Genomic DNA, 19,587 nt, shown 5'->3' with positions numbered 1-19,587 from the left:
CGGACGCTGAATATGTTTCTACCGGACGTCCGATAGAAACAAGATAATTTCTCAAATCTCTTTGTTTGCTGTCGGACGCACAAAAAGCTTGCACCGGACGTCCGAAAGAATTGAAGAAAATCTCTTAAACTCACTGCCTGCTGTCGGATGCATAAAACAGGGTTATCGGACGTCCGACACTCCAACGACTAGTTGACTTTTCAGCTACTTTCTATCCGTTGGAAGCACTAATCAGGCACTTTCTTGGTCCTATATAAATAGTGGTTAGTCAGATACTTCAAACAACTTTTGCACACTGAAGATACAAAAGATTTAGAGTGATTTTAGTGAGAAAATACTCTTCAAGGAAGATTTGTAGTTTTAGTGGTGTGAGGTTCATTGTAAGTTTTTCATTTGTGAGTGAATATTTCATGAGTGTAGCTCTGTGAGGGTTGTCCTGAGAGATAGTAAAACGTCCTGACTTGACCGAGTGAAGTTCGGGGTAAGGAGGAGGTGAACCTTCCTTTGTACACAAGAGTGATTGTATTTCATCAACTTGAAGTAGTTTGTTTGAATTAATCTACAAGCTCAAGAGGAGTTGGGTAGTTAATTAATTTGCAATTCTTTCCTTTTTATTTACTTATTGTTACATTTGTGATCTGTACATTGTTTATCTCTTCTACTTACAAGCACTTGTGCTTTCTCATCAATTGCTCCATTGTGTGGTCGCCTAGAAAAAAGGTTGTCTTCGATCCTTACACCCCCAAAAACATCTAATTCAAACGGAACCAATTTTTATTATTTAAAATACCAAATTTGTAAATGTGTTTTAACTGTTATCCATTGATATCTTAATGTATCATTTTTCCATCAAATATCAGCTCTTTAACACCCATTTTTCCATAAACAAATTTATTTATCGGATAAAATAAAAATATACCCGTTATCCAATAAATAGCTATTTCCAAGAAATAGCTGGTGTTTTATTAAAATACGGGTTTATTTTTATTTTATCCGATAAATAAATTGGTTTATGAAAAAATGGGTGTTAAAGAGCTGATATTTGATGGAAAAATGATACTTTAGGATATCAATGGATAACAGTTAAAACACATTTACAAATTTGGATAGGGTTTGTTTGGATAGGGTATTATTTTAGGATATCAATGAAAAAATGGGTTTGTTTGGATAGGGTATTATTTTATCCGATAAATAAATTGGTTTATGAAAAAATAGGGTATTATCTGAAAGTGATTGGATAGGGAACATCTGGGTTTGTTTGGATAGGGTATTATTTGAAATATTATTTGGAATAATTACGGTAGCACTTTTTGTGATGTGATGTATGTGAGATAAAAAGGTAATTGGGAAGATAAAAAGTTGTATTAAAAATTGTAATGATGATGTCAGTAAATATATTTGGCCAAATAATCTACTGTCCAAACAAACCTACATATAGGCTTTGAGAATCAAGGCATTATTAGTGTTTAGTGCTGTTGCAGTAAAAAGTACTGAAATTTGTCTAAATTGGCGTCCTCGCAGATGCTGTCAGCAAGTAAAGCCCAAAGATCAAACCTTTTGTTCTTTCCTGATGTTTTCCAGCGGGAAGGGAACGTCATTGCTGATTCCCTGTCATCGCTAACAGAATACTAGGGGCAGATGTTTTTTCTCTTCCAATCTAGCTTTTCAAAATTGGCTGGTGGTTCCAACTTCCAGAAGGTGTTGAGGGGGGAAAGTCAAGAAATTTTCATCCTTTGATTAGTACAGTCGAAATTCTGGTTTCAAAACGTTTTGTACCATCTATGTGTCCCCACACTTTATTTGGTCCACTTCAAGATTTCTTCAAATTTTCTCCTTCCAGGTCCAATTGGTATTGGAAAAATGACAGGAATGACGAGACAAAGTTAGGCATTGTAATTTGGATTATATTTTGTATGAAAATAAATTACTATTAACTAAAAATCGTACTAGTTTAAAAGCAAAACAATCAAGGTACGTCTTTAAACTAATCTTTACCACTTTAGTTGTAATCTTTTTTCTTTAGTGCTTTACCCAAACAGCCATATGAAAAAAAGATTAACTTATCATAAAAAAAATTAATTGTCATACCAATAAATTTACCAATATTTGTGGAAATTAAATATTTGTTGATTTAAAAATTAAATTGTTGGATCTTTTGTACTTAATTAAATATGAATATGTAGCTAGATTTATGGTCATTATAAATGTTTTAATTATATAAAAGAATATCTATTGACTTTTTGACCTGCGTTATAATATTTGATAAATACTATTATATTATTAATAAAGGAAAACGTTAATTGCACTCTCCTTTTTGTTTATTGGACTCCTGCTATCATTTTTATTATATAATTTTGTTTATTAGACTATATGATTAAACAAATGGTAAGAGTGAGATTAACATTACCCTATAGATAAAAGTACGTAAAGAAGTTTTTAAAAATTAGAATGAAAGTTAAGCATTTAAAATACCAATTCTTAAAAATTATTATGAATAAACATGTAGGATCATTATTATTTTTTATTTAAATTATTTATGCTTCTAAAAATAAACCACACTAAAGCACGAGCAAAATACAAGGAAAACGTGAATACAATTTAGGGTCCATTTGGTTCATGGGATGACATAAGATTGGATTAGTCATCACGTATCATCCTATGTTTGGTTACATTGTATATATAGGATGACACATCCTACCTAACCGAATTAATCCCCTATTCATGGAAAAAAATAATCCCATGGGGGAGATAGTATTAGTCATTCCGGGATGACTAACAGATAAGATAATAAAATTTTAAACTAATTTATCCTTACAAGAATACAAATTTATATTCTTATAATTGTATAACCCTACTCCTACATGATAATACAATATAAATGGATAAATTTGCCCCTACTAATTAATTTTAAAATTTTTTGACTAATTTGCCCTTACTACCAATGTAGCAATATTTGGACTAATTTGTCCTTATGAATGATTCAAATTCATATTGACTATTATATAACCATACTCTCACGTAATAATATGATAATAAATGGACTAATTAGCCCCTACTAATTATATTAAAAAAATTTGACTAATTTGCCCCCATTCATTATTTTAAAAAATTTGACTTACCCCTATTAATTAATTTAAAATTTTTGACTAATATGCCATACTAATATCATAATAGAAGGACTGTATTGCCCTTGGACTAAATTCAACTCATTTAAAGCTCTTAAATGTGTTAGGTTTTAATTGATTTAACCTTAATTTAGCCAAAACTCAACCCATTATTTAATTGGATTTCAAATTTTTTATCAAAAACTTAGTCAAAATGTATTTTTAAGGGCTCGAATGGGCTAAGTTTGAGTGAATACAAATTTTTATAGATCAAAACTCTTGATTTAATTTATAATTCTAAAGTTTCAAACTACTCTATTTTAATAAAATTTATAATATTAGCATTTTTATTAAATTATTTTATTAATATTTTATAAAATGTTAAATTATTTTATTAAAAAGAATCTATAAATTAAAGGGTGCTTTGGTCGTTAAAATAGTAAATCCCACCCCATCCAATCTCCAACCAAACACAAGATAGGATTATTTACCAACATATTCTGTCCAAATCAAAACCAATCAAATACTAAATAACTTGAATTATTTATCCGGGAATGACTCAACCTAGGATTAATAATGCGAGGATGAGTCATCCTATTTCATCCAGTCCGTGAACCAAACAGACCCTTAGAGTGTATCCCTTCGAGTCTCGGTCAGGTGTACTGGGCCTGAACTGAAGAAATCAGCCGAAACCCATTTGTTTTCAGCAACTAAAAAAGAAGGTAAGCCTGCTAGAGCGCGAAGGAGCCCGCTAAAGTTTGGACTCTATTTACAGGTTACAAAGCAAAATTTCTCGGACGTAAGACGCCAAGCAGAATTAGCACCTGGCAGGGAAAACGAGACAAGCGTTACACCCATCCCGCGGATTTCAGTGCAGCGTCGCATCGATTGCCGCCCATCGTCATCTCTCCTGTTTATATGTAGCTTTATTTATTGCAGCCCCTAGTTTTCTTCCTTCCTGTGTATATAAAAGGAAGAACAAATGTTTTATTAAGCAGATTCTAGACAGGAATAAGGGGAAGAAAGAAAGATGGAGAGATGGAAAGTATGCAGAAGATGCTGGCAAAGTTAGGGAGGCAGTGCTATGCTTGGTTCTGTTTGGGGGTGATTCTTGTTTCAGTAGTCTTAGCCCATTTTGGCTGAGACCAAGAGGCGCCTTCGAGCTTTGCATGGTTTCGATCAAATTCAGGGCCAATAAAGAGAAGCCTGCAACTATTGCTTAGAAGAGGCAGAGTGGGCAGCAAATTTGCTGAATAGCAAAGTCCTGTTGTGTACTCCTTGAATTCAATAAAGAGTGCTCTTTAACTTTCTCGTTACCCCTTTTTTAGAAGAAGCGTTGAATTTCAATTAACTTGTAAATTTCATTATTGAGGAGAGGCGTTCTAAAATTTCATACCCTAATACAAGGTTAATTTGAATTCCATATCAGACTAAACTATAAAAATAATAAAATAAAATAAAATGCCCTATGGATGATTTCAGCATTATAAAATAAAATTTTAAAATTTTTTAAAAAAATGTGGCCCCATGGACTCATGCATATCCCATATGGCCATATCCCAAAGCCCAAGGTCAAGCCCTCCCCCATTAAACAAAACCAACATTCATTTATCCATCCGCCACTTCATTAGTTCCCCAGATTAATAATTACGCTCATCATCTCAATTTCCATACTAAATTTGCTCCTCCTTCCTCACTAAGCTGCCACTTTCTCAGCTCTGTCTCTCTCTTTCGAGAACAATCCGAAATTCTCGAACTGATCAAACAAAAAAATGGCACGAGGCACCTCACAGTCTCAAGCCGCCTCCGGCCCCACCTCGCGTCCTGGTATGGTGGCGCCCCGTGGCTCTGCTGCAGCCACTGCTGTCCAGCGCCGCCGCAGACTCGGCGGTGGATCCTCTAACGCTGGTGCCTCCGGCAACGTTGGCGGTGGCTCCAGTAGTAACATGCTGAGATTCTACACTGATGACGCCCCTGGGCTAAAGATCTCGCCCACGGTCGTCCTTGTCATGAGCCTTTGCTTCATTGGCTTCGTCACCGCTCTCCACGTCTTCGGCAAGCTCTACCGCTACCGATCGGCTCCCGGAGCCTGAAATTTAATGGATTCGGGTTTTAGTCTGGGATCCTGTTATTTCGGAGCCTTTTCAGCGATCCTTAGTTTAAAGACAATGTCTGGCGTGGCTCCTGTAAAGTTCCCATTTTAGTTCTTTCGAGTTTTAATTACTCCGTTCCTTTTTTCTTTTTTCTTTTTCTAATTTGGAGACTGGATTGAAGAGGAATTTATCTGCTTTAATGAGTTATGGGATATGGTGACAAAATTTTTCTTCGATTTTTAGAAGAAAAATGTTATGTTTGAATGTGAATGGTATTAGTGTTGATATAAACTGCGTAGTGAAATTGAGGATGAATATGCCTAATGTTTAGATAATTGGAGGAGTTTAGGACATCGGTTTGCTATTGCCTGAAGATAATAGGCTTAATGTTATCAATTTCGTCTGTTCTAAATGCTGAGGAATTCTGAAAATGACTGATCATATCGCGATTGCGATGGCATTTATTATTACCTGAAGATATTTCTAGTTATATTAGTTCTATGCTCGTGTTGTAGAGACCAAAGTTGGCTCAGAGGTAATATGTCAAGCTTCAACTCTGAGTGCTCCACTCTGTTCCAGTACAATTTATTGGAAAAGAACAAAAACTACAATTTTCCTTCTTCTTTTCTGTTTATTTTTACGTTGTTCCCATGCTTCTGGATCAGTTAGAACATTGGAGTAGGATCATACATTCAAACCAGTTAATTTGTAGAGTTTTCTATCACCACATTTCCTATACATTTTGATGGCTATATCTATTGAAACTGCATGGGTTAAGGTGACAAATGAGGACGATTTTGTTTCTAGGCTGGATTGTACTACTGTACCTCCCTAATCAATGCCCTTATGAGAATGTTACTGAGAAATGGTATTAGGTTATAGAAGTTGAAAACATTCTTAAACTTAATTGTCGAATTGGCAGAGTACATGTGTGTTTTTGTCAAATTTTAGTACATTATGGGTCCATTTGTCAATTGTGTCCAAGAATTTGTGGCTTTTGGGTTATAGTGGTATTGGTGAAATGTGCTTATGGTTATAAGCAGCGTCTCAGGACAACTGGTATGCAATCATGTTCCTACAAGTGTTTGGTTCAGCATTATTCCTGGGTACTGGGAACCTTTATTGGTCCTCAAGATTAAACCATCCGTAAAACATTAACATCTTCCTGCATCATGTTATTTATACTGTCTTGCTGCTTCCCAATACATGAAAATGGATCTTAGGCAATGGTACATGTACCCCACTTTTGACACTTGGGCAATTCACTTTTGTGTCTTGCATGTTAAAGTGTTGTTGTCCTAAAGTTAAATGCTTAGTAAAAGTTTCCTTCATGAGTTTCAATCGGCTAGTTTATGCTTGCTTTCGTCAAACTGTTTTTGCGTGATCTTTGCATAGATAACTGGGTGGGTTTAAGATGGCGTTTCACCAAAATGAGCGACTCTATGTGCTTGTGGCAGTACATGCCCTGCCCCTTGAAGCTAGAAATATCATATTTAATGATTGAAGATGAGATAAATCACACAATTTCTTGCTCTAAGGGAACTTTTTGGCTTCATATCATCTGCTTCTCTGGGAGTCTGTGATTTCTCTTGATATTTGTTGAGGTTGGAGCTTTATTTATTAGCCTTGGCTTGTGTGGTTTTGGGAAGTAAGTGCTTGCTAGACCAGCAATAGCATCTACCATTAAAAAGCAAACAATAATCACACTACTTTATCATCATCCCTTCTCTTCTATCTTTGCTTCGCTTCGTGATTGGCGTAATTCAACCTTTTCCTGTCTAGGTCACTACTTGCTGGTTCAGTTTTGGAAGCAGTCCTTTAGATTATGTGCTCTAAATCAGTTTGGGAGGCAGAGTTTAGATTTATGTGTTAAACTAATACATTTTGCATCAATTCGCATTCACACACTCACCAACTAATACTTATTACATGTTCTTTTGACATGGAATCAGTGCAACTGCATTCAAGTCTCAACTTTTTCTGCTAATGATAGTTCTATCATGAATAAGGATCTTGGGTTAGTTCTTTTGGCATCTTAGCTTTGCTGTTAAAACATGTTTGCCAAGGAGATGAAGCAAATAATGGGCCCGCTTAGTTTCATGGGATAATTGGGCCTGTTTGTGATATTGCTTTCCTAAACTTTTAGAAGTCCAAAGTTGTTCTGCCCTTCGTCTTTAAGGGCAAGCCGACCTGATCAAGGCGGGTCCTGAATGACAACTTTAAAATGTTATCCAACACTTGATAATTGGGCTCTCAATTCATGCAAACGAGTTCCAGAAAAGGCAAACCTTTCTTCACGATGTGGCTATTCAGTGATGAATTCAAGATATAGGTTACCTGTTATTCTCAGATACCACCCAAAAGTTATTTAAAAAAAAAAAAAAAGGGTTGGTCTCATGGCTCTCCGATCAAAGCTTCTTCCGCCATCGAGGGAGAACTCGTGGTAGATAAATGATATACACTAGCTAGCCAAACGACAATTTCATGGAAGAATGGGTCATTTGGGTTCTTAGAGTCCAATTGTCACCGCTTTTTGCTTCCAAAGAATAAACAATTACTTGGCTGCGATTGAATTGAGAAATTTGACGAAGGATTTGAAATGCTCTCAAATCTCTGTAGTTGTTTAGATTATTTAGAAAGTATTTGAATTTGTAAATTAATAATTATTCCAGTATTTAAAATGTATTTTGATAATTGATGAATTACAAAGTCAGATGCTTTTTAAACAATTCAAATAACTAATGTGATTTGGGTGAATTTCAAATTCTTTATTAAATTTATCAATTCAGACGAAGCCTAGAATGTTTCTTTTTTTTTTTTTCACAAACAAACAGAAGCAGAATATGAAAAACAAGGGGAGGAGTGATGAGTTGGATTGTTGGGAAAGAGAGTGTAAGTTGTATCAAATGAGGAGGAGAAAGTGCAGCACTGCATTGATGCCCTGACCTCCGGTTGGATTTGGGGCCACGTAGGGTTCCACTGTCAACCTTGGCAAATCCTACTACTAATGCTATTGAAGCCTATTTATATTGGTAATAATTTCTTAATTATTAATATCCGCAACAATAGCTTGCACATTAATTAATTAGCACTCATAATCTTGAAAATAAAATAAATACTACATATGATATGATGGTATATGCTATATCATTGCTTTCTTAATGAAAATAGCAGTAGTATTAAATACTGGCGTCTCATACCTTAGTTAAGAAACACACACACCGGATTAAATACTGGCGTCTCAAACTTTAGAATTTCTTTTTTTTTTTTTCTTCTTTTGCTAAAATGATTCTAGACCCCATAGCACGGTTTGGAATAGTCGTGTGCACAAGATGTGACATGCACGGGGCCATGGAAACTGGAAAAAGTGTACCTTACTGGCTGCCCAACTGCCAATGATGCATCCATCATTTTATCGCCTCTTCGGGAAGGACGTTTGGGGCAAAGTAGCAGTGGTATCGAAAGGTTGATTTGACGGCCATGATTTGATCATAATTTATGCATTGATTTTAATGATGTACGTGAGTTCTATAAAATTTTATTCTTATTCTATGTTTACAAATTGTTAAAAATGAGTTACATATTAAACAAATGAGATTGCAAAGTGTGAATTTGGAGTAAAACTGATCCAAATGATTTTTTTTGACAATCGTTTGGACCCTAATTTGGTTATGAATGAAAAGTTAAAAAAAAAAAAGGAAAAAAATGAATCTTTTTGTTAAACTTTTAATTTTGTTACTTGTAGAGAAAATTATTTTTTCCATCCCTTATTTTCTGTCACCCTTAATATTTATGACATTCACGACTAAAAAAAATGTACAGGTACTTTCATTTTTCCATATATGTTAGTAAAAAATTGCCATGAACAATCATGAAAGTAGTACCACCACCAATAATAATCCTCATCACCAGTGGCTGTTGGATCAAATGGTAAAGTGTTTGATACCCATGAAACAGGTTCTCGAATTTGTTTGAGTCTTGTAAAAGGAAAAACAAACATTCAGCAAGAAAAATCAATTGAGACCCAGTGTGATCAATGAATGTTGGGTAGTATTCACAAGAATAATAACAACAACAATGGAAAACATAGAAAGATTCCTTTCTTTCTTTCTTTCACATCAGCATATTTCTGTCTCTGTGCTGTCTGTTGCCCGTACTTTATGCATCATTTGAGAAAAAAAGTATCATATTGGTACTAAAATGGTATTGGAGAAGCACATGAAAGTCAGTGGAAAAAATAGGTAGAGAGATAGAAAGATTCCAGAGTCCAAATTGATCTAACAATCCAATCCACCTCAGGATTCCCAATTCTTGATAGACTATATAGCACCATCATTTGTTACTCCAGTTCATCGGAAGAAAACTGAAAAACCAAATTTAATAGGAGGAAGAAGGAGAAGAAGCAGTAGGAGTTGTGGCCTGTGGGGCCATACCCCAATATCCATCCAGAACAGAAAAGAGTAATCGGTTGTTTTGGAATATGGAGGTCCGAAACGACGTCGGAGATGGTAACTTGTCGCCGGAAGATCACCCTCACGAACAATCGTCTCCGGCTCTGTCTAAGCAAGTCAAGTCTTCTCCTCACCCTGTCGACACCAATTCCGTTACCCAAAGGTCCTTATCTTCTTTCATTTCCTTTTCCCATGCAAACTTTTGCATTTCTATTTATCTTAATTTCTTCAATATTATTCATCAAGAATTCAAGATCTAAGCTTTTTTAAGCTTTTCCCCTTTTCCTTTCTGTTTTGTTTTTCTCTATGATTTTTCTTTTCTTTTTGTTTTCAGGTTGCAGAAAGAGTTGATGGCCCTCATGGTACCTCCCCGCCCACCCTCTTTCTCTCGTTATCTCTTCTTCTTCTTCTTCTTTTTGTAAGCATTTGAATTTGTGCTATGACTTGATTTTATGGACTATATTTGGCTGATCTTGTAGTCCTTTAATCTTTTCTTATTTGATATCATTAATTATAGGGATGTGTAGCAATCCTGGAGTACATGCGTTTCACTTCCGTGATTTAGGTCGGTTGTAGATTCGAATAAAGTTTTATACTTTAAACACTGAGCAAAACTCAGAGGCGCATAACAGAGAATTTCTATTCGAAATTGCCGTTTCGTAATTGTCTTGATGAGCGTAGAGTGGAAAAATGTTTCCCTTTTCAAGCTGAACAATTGATTCCATTTTTCTATGCTAAAATGACATTTTTGTCGCAGGGTTGTTCTTAGTTTTCTGTTTCTCAGCTAGGTGATCAAGCGTAAGTTTGGGCTAATTAGGACTTAGCTACTGAAAACCTTGTATTCGGTTTAAAATAGTTATGCTTTTTTTTTACAACACTTCCTTGTGTAATATGAAAGGAACACTTTCTGAACCAATGCACAAGCCCTTTAGCATTGGTGCAGGCTCCAAAACTTTTATTGGGGGGAGGGGGGGTGGTGGGGGGGAATGGATAATGTGGCTGGAGTCTGGTATGAACTTCTTTTGTTCAAGTTTAAACACCGCATAAGCTCCTTGACATTTTCATTCCTCGTCTTGTTTTGGTTTTGTTGTCCTTTTCTTTTTTTTCAATCTAAGAAAAGATTCCTTTAAAGATCGATCAACAACATCTTCTAATAAGCAATGCAGACTACAGTGCAGGCTATGGGTTTTAGTACTATAAGTTTTATTACTCCTAGATACTGGATGACGAGGTCAAGAGTGAAACTTTTGTTGCTCTAATGTGTTCTACTACTGATAGTTTCCTTTTTTCATGCATGTTCAGATGAGTGGAGGAGATCTTGGAGTGTCTGCTTTTCCGGAAGGGGAGAGCATTTTTACTTGGATTGGCACCATTGAGGGTGGTAAAGGAACTATGTATGAGGGTCTATCCTACAAGCTCTCTTTACGCTTTCCCCTCGATTACCCTTTCAAGCCTCCACAAGTAAAATTTGAGACAATGTGCTTCCATCCAAATGTTGACCAATATGGGAATATTTGTTTAGACATTTTACAGGTATCCCTCATCTATAATAGTTTTTTTGTACTGAATAAATGCCTTCATGATCCCAAAAGTATGGATAAGAAAGCGCTGAATGTTATCGATATGGAGGTCTTGAAACCTAGAGATGCAAGAAATGAGAGTTGGCCTCTTTTAAATTAACTTCGACTTCTCAAATATTCAAGGGGCTTGAAGTAGTTCTGGTTAGTAATTTTGAACTAGGAGGGCTGATTGAATTTGCTTCGATATGATCATGATGTGAAAGTTGAGTGGGTCCCACTGTGGCTCTCGTTGATTTGGTACCGTTAGAATTCGGATTGTGTAGTCATGAGTATTATCCGTTTGATTCTTTGACAAGATGAGTCCTTGTTGTAAAAGCTTTTTTTTTTTGCAGACCTTACAGGGCATTTTCATGATTAACTGAGACAGTGGAAATAGAAAAAAGTATATGATTCCTGTTTTATGCTTCCTATTTCAGTTTGGATTTTTTCCCACAGTTTCTTTATAGTTGGAAAAGGTTTGGAAGACAGCAGAATGAATCAATAAAGTCCCTAATCCTTCTTGTTATGCATTTATATTATCGCACACATATTTTTAGGACAATTGTGTAAGCACAATACCTGTTCTGAAGTCAATGTTAATTTTTTTTCATCTGTTTGCAGGACAAGTGGTCTTCGGCTTATGATTGCAGAACTATTCTTCTGTCAATCCAGAGTCTTTTAGGAGGTATGGAATTTCTTAATTGTTCTTCTTTTTATCATTTTTCCTTTTCTTTTACTAGTAGATTCTAGTAATCTTTTTTCCACTTGTCAAAAACATGCAGAACCCAATAATGAAAGCCCTCTCAACAGCTCTGCTGCTGCACTTTGGAAAAACCAGGAAGGTTAGCTTCCCGTTCTATCTGAACTTTGATGCCAAGCCTATGCATTGCTCTATTCTTTCAGCAAATCCTGTCACCATTTTCCTGCTAGAATAAGAAACTTTGTATGGCTGGATGTTTGACTGTCAAAGGTTGCTTATATCTTTGTTGGCAATCACATGATTCTTTATAAGGGTATTCAGTTTAAATGTTGGAGATCCCAAGAGACTGTGCCCATTAGATCTCAAAATAATCTCATTTGAAGATTTACTATTAAATTATGGATTAATCTCTCCTACACTAACAGTGTATACACTGTCAGCGTATTCAATTTTTGCACATATGTCATGAATCCAACGGTGATAGCGCATACACTGTCACTCACTGTATATAAATTTTACTCTTAAATTATTCACTTCTCAAAACAGAAAACGTAGCTCCTGACTTTGGTGCTTTGATATCGTCAAGTTTGCACAGGCTAAAAAGCAAATCGACATGCTCTGACCCCATCTTTTAAGTTTTCAGAATTACATTTGGATTTTCATCTTCTTTTCTGTTCCAAATTAAATCAAGCAAATATTGTTAACATTCGACCTGAGATAGAACAGCATGACCTTCATAATTTGCCTCTCTGGACTGCAATGATGAAAAGGGAAGTCTTCTTCAGACAATTTGGTGGTAACACAGTCTTCTGAGAAAAACATGTTGTATGTCGAAACCTGTTTTGCAGATTACAGACAGATGGTACGCAAATATTATTATTTAAGCGGAGAAGTATCGTGTTAATGTTTAAAAGTTCGTCGTCTGGAAGCTTCATTGCAATCCTCTAGTATGCGATTTTCTCAGCTGGTGATGCAAGGAGTCTCTACACAATGTAGAAAGAGTGTCACTGGGAGGAGCTAAATGTAATTGGAGCACAATTCTGCTCAGATATATATATATATATATGACTATTTGAACATTGGGTGTTTTTTCTAGTTAGAAAGAATGGTATCTGTTGGAACTTTTAACATTTCTATTGTTTATAAACTCATTATAGTTTATAACTTTTCATGCTGTCCGGTTTCTGTCGAGTCTATATATATTTCGTAAACTCACCGTAACTGAAAACTTGTTCTTCAAAGAAGAACCTTCCCATTTCCAAGTTGCAAATTACCGTTATTTAATAATTAACCGAATTTTCTCCTCATGCTTAAAATCTTGAATGCTAGAAGATGCACCCAAAAAAAAAAGAAAGAAAGCTGAAAACCACGCTTGAATTTGATCAATTAAGCAGCTGATAAAATGCTTATAATTCATGCCCGCTACTATATCATCTATCTTCATCGCGGAACTTCCTCGGAAGAATTAATTTGTGACTGAACCGCTCCACCGCTGCTAATGAGTTGAGTCTCCAATGCAGCCGTTGTTTATTGCGGTGGGCTTCCTTGGTTCCAATCGGTAATCCGGCACACTCCGTCGCTTTCTATTTTGTCAGCGCAATTTTTTTTCCTTTCTTATTATTTTGTTTTGAATTTTGCCGCCACTCTGAAACCGAGTTTAACGGCCAACCGTTCGTCTTCCTAACCTTAACCAGACAAAAGAGAGAGCATGGCGACCAATCAGACCCAGAAAGAGAGGAAGAAATTTGCCTCAACAACCACATTATTCATTTTCTGATTCTCTTTCTCCATAGTTTCATTTGTTTCCAAGAACAAGTCATTGGATTTTTGTTTTCTTTTTAGGTGACAAAAGAAACAATTGAACAATAAAAGATGAGCGTGATAGATATTGTGTTCAGACTCGACGACATATGCAAGAAATACGAGAAATACGACGTTGAAAAGCAGCGTTCCCTCAAGACCTCCTCTGAGGATGCCTTTGCTCGCCTCTTTGCTTCCTTCGAGTCCCAAATCGAAGCTGCTCTCCAGGTCCATCATCTTTCCATTCAACGATGATAATTCACATTTATATCATTGGGTCTGATGTTTCAATTTCTTTTTTTGCTCTAAATTTGTAGAAGTCGGAGATGGCTGCAATGGAGACAAGCAGGGCAAAGGTGGTGGCTATGAATGCTGAGGTTCGGCGCGTAAAGGCCAGATTAATGGAAGAGGTTCCTAAATTGCAGAAACTCGCCCAGAAGAAGGTGGATTCCCTTTTTTTCATATTTTCTAAAATCATGTTTCGTATTTCATGATTTAAGATTATTTTGTCAGTTGTTCTTAATTGGTTTGTGTTTTTTGCCTTTTGTTTCATTTTTATTTTTTGTGTACTTGTTATAATTTGAGAGAATTCTGATGTTGAGATTATTTTAATGGCCGTGGACAGAAATTATTATATGGTTGAATATAATGTGCCTGTGTGTGTTATCAATCTAATTGTGAGGTGGAAAGTTGAAATCATAGAGAAGTGCTGAAATTGTTGAAGGAACTTAAAGTTTTAATTAGCCTTCCTTGAAATTGTTCTCTGGTTTTGACCCTCTAAATCTTGGATTAATCCACCGGGTTCATTAGCACTGAACAATTTAATCAATCTTAATGTGAACAGGTCAAGGGGATCACAAAGGAAGAACTAGAGATTCGTTACGATCTGGTTCTAGCATTACCGGAGAGGATTCGTGCCATACCAGATGGAACTTCCAGTGCTGCAAAACAAACAGGAGGTTGGGGTGCTTCAGCGTCTAAAAGAAATATTAAATTTGACTCAGGTTATAATCCATTTAACAGGGATCCTTTAATAATAATTCTGATGTCTATGGCTTCTTTTTTGATGGTTCTATTGTGCTTTATTGATATCTGGAAACCAGATGGGCACTTCGGTGATGATTTCTTTCAACAATCTGAAGAATCAAGCCAATTTAGGGAAGAGTATGAAATGCGCAAACTAAAACAGGCTTGTAACTCATTTAATCCTCTTCAGTTCTTTGTTGTTACCCTTTACTATGGCTTTTCCGTCAACAGCTTCACAGACACAACTGTAATTCTCATTCTAACGTAGTCTTGCTCAAATTGTCTTAGGATCAAGGTTTAGACGTTATCTCAGAAGGTCTGGATACACTGAAAAATCTGGCTCAAGATATGAATGAGGTTAGCATTTGTCCATGTGTTTATGCCGCTGGAAATTGATCACTTTTATTTATCTCATTCATGATACTTTTTTTTTTTGGTTTCAGGAGCTGGATAGGCAAGTTCCCTTAATTGATGAAATTGACACTAAGGTTTGAAAAACTTGTACTCGGTGTTTTTTTTTTTTTTTTTTTCATGAAATTGCTGTCACAATGATTTTGAAGATTTTCATGGGATGTATTCTTTGGTATATATTTACAGGTGGACAAAGCAACATCTGAGCTCAAAAACACAAACGTTAAACTCAAGCACAAAATAACTGAGGTTTTTCCCCTCAAGAATTATTATTTAGAGCATGCTTTTGCATTTATGGATTTTAAATAGACTGTTTTCCTGAAATTGTTCCAGATTAGGTCCAGTCAAAACATGTGTATCGACATCATTCTTTTATGTATTCTTCTCGGAATCGCTGCCTACTTGTACAAGTGAGTTACTCAACCTTCTTATCGTGAAGAAAAAGATGATTTGATTTGTTTCCCATGTGTTATGCTTTTTCTGTCTCATCGCATGGAGGCTATGACCTGTTAGTGCCCTTGAAGGTATTTCTAAATTATGCTGATGGACTCCATGGTTATCGTCCCTTATTAACCGCTCACTGCTCTCCTCATGAACACCACTTTCTTTCATCTTAGTTGCTGTGAAGTAAAAGAAAATTACGGTATACTGTCTTGAGAATATCGATTGGCGCTTGTGTAGCTGTTAATTACTATGATTTTTTACCAACAGCTACATCAACATATTTTTTTTTTTCTGCATGAATTGCTATTGCAATCCACCTGAAATCTCAATAGAAGCTGACAAATACAATGGAAAAAAAAAAATCTTACTTCTAAAATTCATGGTATCATCTAATCATCATGACAACATGCTGTTTTTATCCTTTGCAGTATACTGACTAACTAGTCGACACGTTCTCATCTCCCTGATGATCTTCCGGTCTGGTACTTGCAGTCGCTTTGCTGCACTTCGACCATCTCAGACGAATTTCTCATACCAACTTCAGTGAATTGGTTTACCATTACCCATTGAAGGGGCATTATCTATTTAGACTGTCGTGTTTCCTGTTAGATGTTACTTTTGTGTGAAAATATAGTAAATCGGGGATTAAAATCTGCGATGATTATCAAAATACTGTGAATAGCTGGTCAAAAGCCTTGAGCAGAATTTGCTTGCTCTTACGATGTTGGGAGAGTTGGTGCATGAATCTTCATTGAGCTTCAATATATCTGACTTGGGGATACAGCTTCTTGTTACTATGATCAGATTCGTCTATTACATTTATAATCAAGGCAACTAATGTACTTTCATTCACTGCATCTAGCTCTCTGTTTTTCTCTCAAGTTATGAAAAAATTTCACCCGTATGTTTTGCTACCTCTCTCCCTCTCGTGATATATTGAGAAGATGAAGTAATGCACTTTAGGGTCACACACATATATATATAGCTGATAGGAAGAGCTGCGTCCCTCCACATCAGTAAACTCCTAAATTATTTTACTTTCTACATTGTTCTTCCATTTCATATTCAGAGCTACCAATAGTCGTGCCCATGTATAGATCAACTTAGCTTTCAGGTCAACCTAACAAAAGTTGGACAACGAAATTCTTTCTCAATTGAGATTCCATTGGCAAAGCTGAGTGAATAACTGAATCAGAGTCTATGACGTAAATGTCAACGTTTGCAACATAGTATATAACTTAAAAATGGAAATGAAAGACGCAATAAGCAAGCAAACTATAGGCTAGCAAACATTAAAAAAAATAAATAAAAGTACACATTATTTATTGAGTTCCCAAATACAAGTAAAGGGGTAATAGCATTAACTGCCATCCATCGGTACACAAAGATCGATGCTTCAAGCATCGTACTGGCTACTGTATCATCTATGCGCTGTGAGTTTTGGCGCATTCAGTTGAAGAGTGAAATTCAGAGGAAGCTTGCCTGTTACTGCAGAAATTTTGCCGCAAATGCAGACACTTCAAGAGATTGATGTTAATTATAGAAGCTTGTACAATCCATATTACCAGCTAGGAAAAACTCGTGCAGATTTGTCATTGCTTTCTCGGATGGAGGGATGCTCCCATATCCAATCTCTTCAATAGGTTTTCCCTGCTGGTTCAAGGAACTTGGAAAGAAAGAATTTGCCACTTGATTCTCCTTGATTATTCCATGTTCATATACTGTCTCGCAGTTCTGGGATTTGTTGCCGCCGTGAGAGGTTGCTCTTGTGTTTGTCTCAATGGGAGGCAAATCTTGAGTAGCAAGCAGTTTTGCCAACAGGTGACAATCTTTTGATAGGAAATAGGTGGAGCAGATATCTGAGGCGTTATTTGCTGGGTATGCTGGAGGGAGTTCCTTCAGGTTTGGGGTGTCCTCCATCACCGTGTTCGGACTTTGAGGAACTTCCCATGAATTCTTTGACATGGTGCCTTTTTGCCTAATCCGGCATAGGACCCAGTCATCCAACTGCAAGAGATGGGCCAAAATTTAGCCACAGTTGATTTGATTGATGAAAATGATCCTCTTGTATATATCCAAAGTCGTTTAAAATCGCAATAAAAACTATTGCATCCAACCGCGTTTCAGGGCTTAAAAGAGAGAAGACTATACTTCTAGAAAACTAAAATCGTAAACAAACCCTATCGTTTTCTGGCTCTTGGCGTTGCTTCTACAATAATTGTAGCCTTTTTCATGAATCATGATATGGAGAACACAGCACAGTTATCGTCTAGTTCTCATGCATTAACAATAGGCAATATGAATGAGCAGATCAATGTATTTAGCCAATTACTTACCCTCATGGACCCTTTAGACCTTGATGGCCTTTTATGGGTGTCAGGAAGTCGGTACTCGATCATGATCCAGTCCGTCTTGACTCCGTTCAGAGGTTTTCCGATGTAGAAGACAAGAGATTTCTTGATTCCTATTCTTGCTCCAGATGAACTGAGAATAGGCTTGTCAGTTCCAGTAGCCCTCCAATATCCTGAAGCTGCCGTCCTGTTAGGCTGTGCACCATTTGGGTACTTCCGGTCCCTTGGGCTGAAGAAGTACCATTCTTCCTCTCCAAACAACGCCTTCTCTGTTCATTCCAAATATGAAAAATAAGTCATGATCCCTCAATAAAACTACTGAATAGGAAATAGTTTGTACAAATAAATATCTAAGTAGATAAGTTGGAGAACAAACTTGGCAAGTCCCAAGGATTATAGCTGTAAAGCTCGATTTCGCCTACAACAGCAGCTGGCAGTGGACGAGAATTCACTTTGTTGTGGAGATAATAAACGATGAGCTCTTCGTCAGAAGGATGGAATCTGACGCCAGGAGGAAACTGGAAGCTAGAAATGGGTTGTGTCTCCATTGAAACAAGTTCCCGGATTCTATTTGCCTGGTGTTCAGTGGGCTGGCTGCAAAGCATAAAGAGGGGTGATGGATACACATATATAGATAGCAGTCATATATATGGTTCCCTTCCCATCGTTACTCCGTAGGTTCAGTTCGATAATATAGATAAAGTGACGATAAACAAAAAAAAAAAAAAAAAAAAAGATAGTAGTCATGTCACGTGCATTTCACGTGATTATAATGTCAAGAAATATAATTTTCTTATACATTAAAATTTATTTGAGAAAATTTTAACAAATTTAATGTTTGCATATTTTTATTTTCTTTTTCATTTAATTTTTCATCTTATTTAACTAATTGTCATTAAAAGCATTATTTTAAAAGAAAAAAGGATTACAAAATGTTATATCTACAAATTCATATAAATTCTCCAGAGAAGTTTTTACAAATGAGGATACATTCAATTTTAAATAGGGATAATTTTAGAAACCTCCCTTGAGGTCTCTGACAATTTAACTCCACTTCCCTCAGGTTTAAGAAATTATACTTATCTCTTTTGACATAGTAAAATACCTATAATGCCCTCCATTTGCTAGACAATTTTAAATTTAAGGCAATAAATTTTTTAAATCTAAAAAAATCTATTTTTTTGTCTCTTGTCTTTTTTTGCTTGTCTATTTCTAGTTAATCTAACCTCTTTTTATTATCTTCAGTTTTGTGGATATTAGCAAATTGAAATTACAAAATCTACAGAGGGAGTAGATTATGTGTCAAATTAGAAGAAAAATAAGAGACTCGCAGTGATAGAAAAATAAATAATGAAATTGATGATTGAAATAGGGAGAAGAACTAAAGATGTAAAATTTGTTATGTTTTGTTTGTTGTTAAGAAAAACTTTTATAAAATGTCAATAATTACATAAGGATTTCTTTTATTGGATTAGAAAATTTTTATTATGAATTTATTGTGGAGGTATAATTTATTCTCTAATTTTGAAATATTAATATTTTTAAGGCCATAGGAGAATTGTAATGGTGATTCTAGATTAGATTAACTTGTATTGAAAAGGTATTTGACCATTAATGTTTAATTTGGGGGTATAAAATTGGTTGCCAA

At 35.7% G+C, this 19,587-nt stretch overlaps 4 protein-coding genes across 4 annotated transcripts; 3 read left to right on the top strand and 1 right to left on the bottom strand.

Annotated features, from left to right (window-relative positions):
• Window positions 1–4,689: 4,689 nt before the first annotated feature.
• Window positions 4,690–5,488, top strand: LOC113708206 (uncharacterized). The gene has a single exon (XM_027230672.2). It carries the CDS (start codon window positions 4,877–4,879, stop codon window positions 5,195–5,197), a length of 321 nt encoding a protein of 106 aa, XP_027086473.1. The 5' UTR covers window positions 4,690–4,876; the 3' UTR covers window positions 5,198–5,488.
• A 3,735-nt stretch (window positions 5,489–9,223) lies between these two features.
• Window positions 9,224–13,073, top strand: LOC113708197 (uncharacterized). The gene is made up of 6 exons (XM_027230666.2): window positions 9,224–9,811; window positions 9,983–10,010; window positions 10,951–11,181; window positions 11,829–11,892; window positions 11,990–12,049; window positions 12,756–13,073. Exons 1-6 carry the CDS (start codon window positions 9,678–9,680, stop codon window positions 12,809–12,811), a joined length of 573 nt encoding a protein of 190 aa, XP_027086467.1. The 5' UTR covers window positions 9,224–9,677; the 3' UTR covers window positions 12,812–13,073.
• Window positions 13,074–13,454: 381 nt separating this feature from the next.
• LOC113708173 (syntaxin-71) lies at window positions 13,455–15,558 on the top strand. The gene is made up of 8 exons (XM_072072643.1): window positions 13,455–13,935; window positions 14,025–14,150; window positions 14,552–14,717; window positions 14,808–14,896; window positions 15,022–15,090; window positions 15,177–15,221; window positions 15,331–15,393; window positions 15,478–15,558. Exons 1-8 carry the CDS (start codon window positions 13,780–13,782, stop codon window positions 15,556–15,558), a joined length of 795 nt encoding a protein of 264 aa, XP_071928744.1. The 5' UTR covers window positions 13,455–13,779.
• A 1,295-nt stretch (window positions 15,559–16,853) lies between these two features.
• On the bottom strand, window positions 16,854–18,589 carry LOC113727869 (NAC transcription factor 32-like). Its single transcript, XM_072059140.1, has 3 exons — window positions 18,316–18,589; window positions 17,925–18,208; window positions 16,854–17,595 (listed from the first exon to the last, which is right to left on the bottom strand). Exons 1-3 carry the CDS (start codon window positions 18,542–18,544, stop codon window positions 17,122–17,124), a joined length of 987 nt encoding a protein of 328 aa, XP_071915241.1. The 5' UTR covers window positions 18,545–18,589; the 3' UTR covers window positions 16,854–17,121.
• Window positions 18,590–19,587: the final 998 nt, after the last annotated feature.

The sequence above is a fragment of the Coffea arabica genome, chromosome 1e, assembly GCF_036785885.1.
Source record: "Coffea arabica cultivar ET-39 chromosome 1e, Coffea Arabica ET-39 HiFi, whole genome shotgun sequence".
Classification (NCBI taxonomy): Eukaryota; Viridiplantae; Streptophyta; class Magnoliopsida; order Gentianales; family Rubiaceae; genus Coffea; species Coffea arabica.
The sequence above is the reverse complement of the archived record's forward strand: the minus strand, read 5'-3'. Positions and strand labels throughout refer to the sequence as shown.

Excerpts from the sequence above, each read along its gene's own strand:
- LOC113708206 (XM_027230672.2), top strand. The coding sequence starts at position 4,877 with ATGGCACGAGGCACCTCACAGTCTCAAGCCGCCTCCGGCCCCACCTCG.
- LOC113708197 (XM_027230666.2), top strand. The coding sequence starts at position 9,678 with ATGGAGGTCCGAAACGACGTCGGAGATGGTAACTTGTCGCCGGAAGAT. Across the intron at positions 10,011-10,950 it reads AAGAGTTGATGGCCCTCATG|ATGAGTGGAGGAGATCTTGG; the intron begins GTACCTCCCCGC and ends ATGCATGTTCAG. Across the intron at positions 12,050-12,755 it reads ACTTTGGAAAAACCAGGAAG|ATTACAGACAGATGGTACGC; the intron begins GTTAGCTTCCCG and ends CCTGTTTTGCAG.
- LOC113708173 (XM_072072643.1), top strand. The coding sequence starts at position 13,780 with ATGAGCGTGATAGATATTGTGTTCAGACTCGACGACATATGCAAGAAA. Across the intron at positions 14,897-15,021 it reads AAATGCGCAAACTAAAACAG|GATCAAGGTTTAGACGTTAT; the intron begins GCTTGTAACTCA and ends AAATTGTCTTAG. Across the intron at positions 15,222-15,330 it reads TTGATGAAATTGACACTAAG|GTGGACAAAGCAACATCTGA; the intron begins GTTTGAAAAACT and ends ATATATTTACAG.
- LOC113727869 (XM_072059140.1), bottom strand. The coding sequence starts at position 18,544 with ATGCTTTGCAGCCAGCCCACTGAACACCAGGCAAATAGAATCCGGGAA. Across the intron at positions 18,209-18,315 it reads TAATCCTTGGGACTTGCCAA|AGAAGGCGTTGTTTGGAGAG; the intron begins GTTTGTTCTCCA and ends TGGAATGAACAG. Across the intron at positions 17,596-17,924 it reads GGTCTAAAGGGTCCATGAGG|TTGGATGACTGGGTCCTATG; the intron begins GTAAGTAATTGG and ends CATCTCTTGCAG.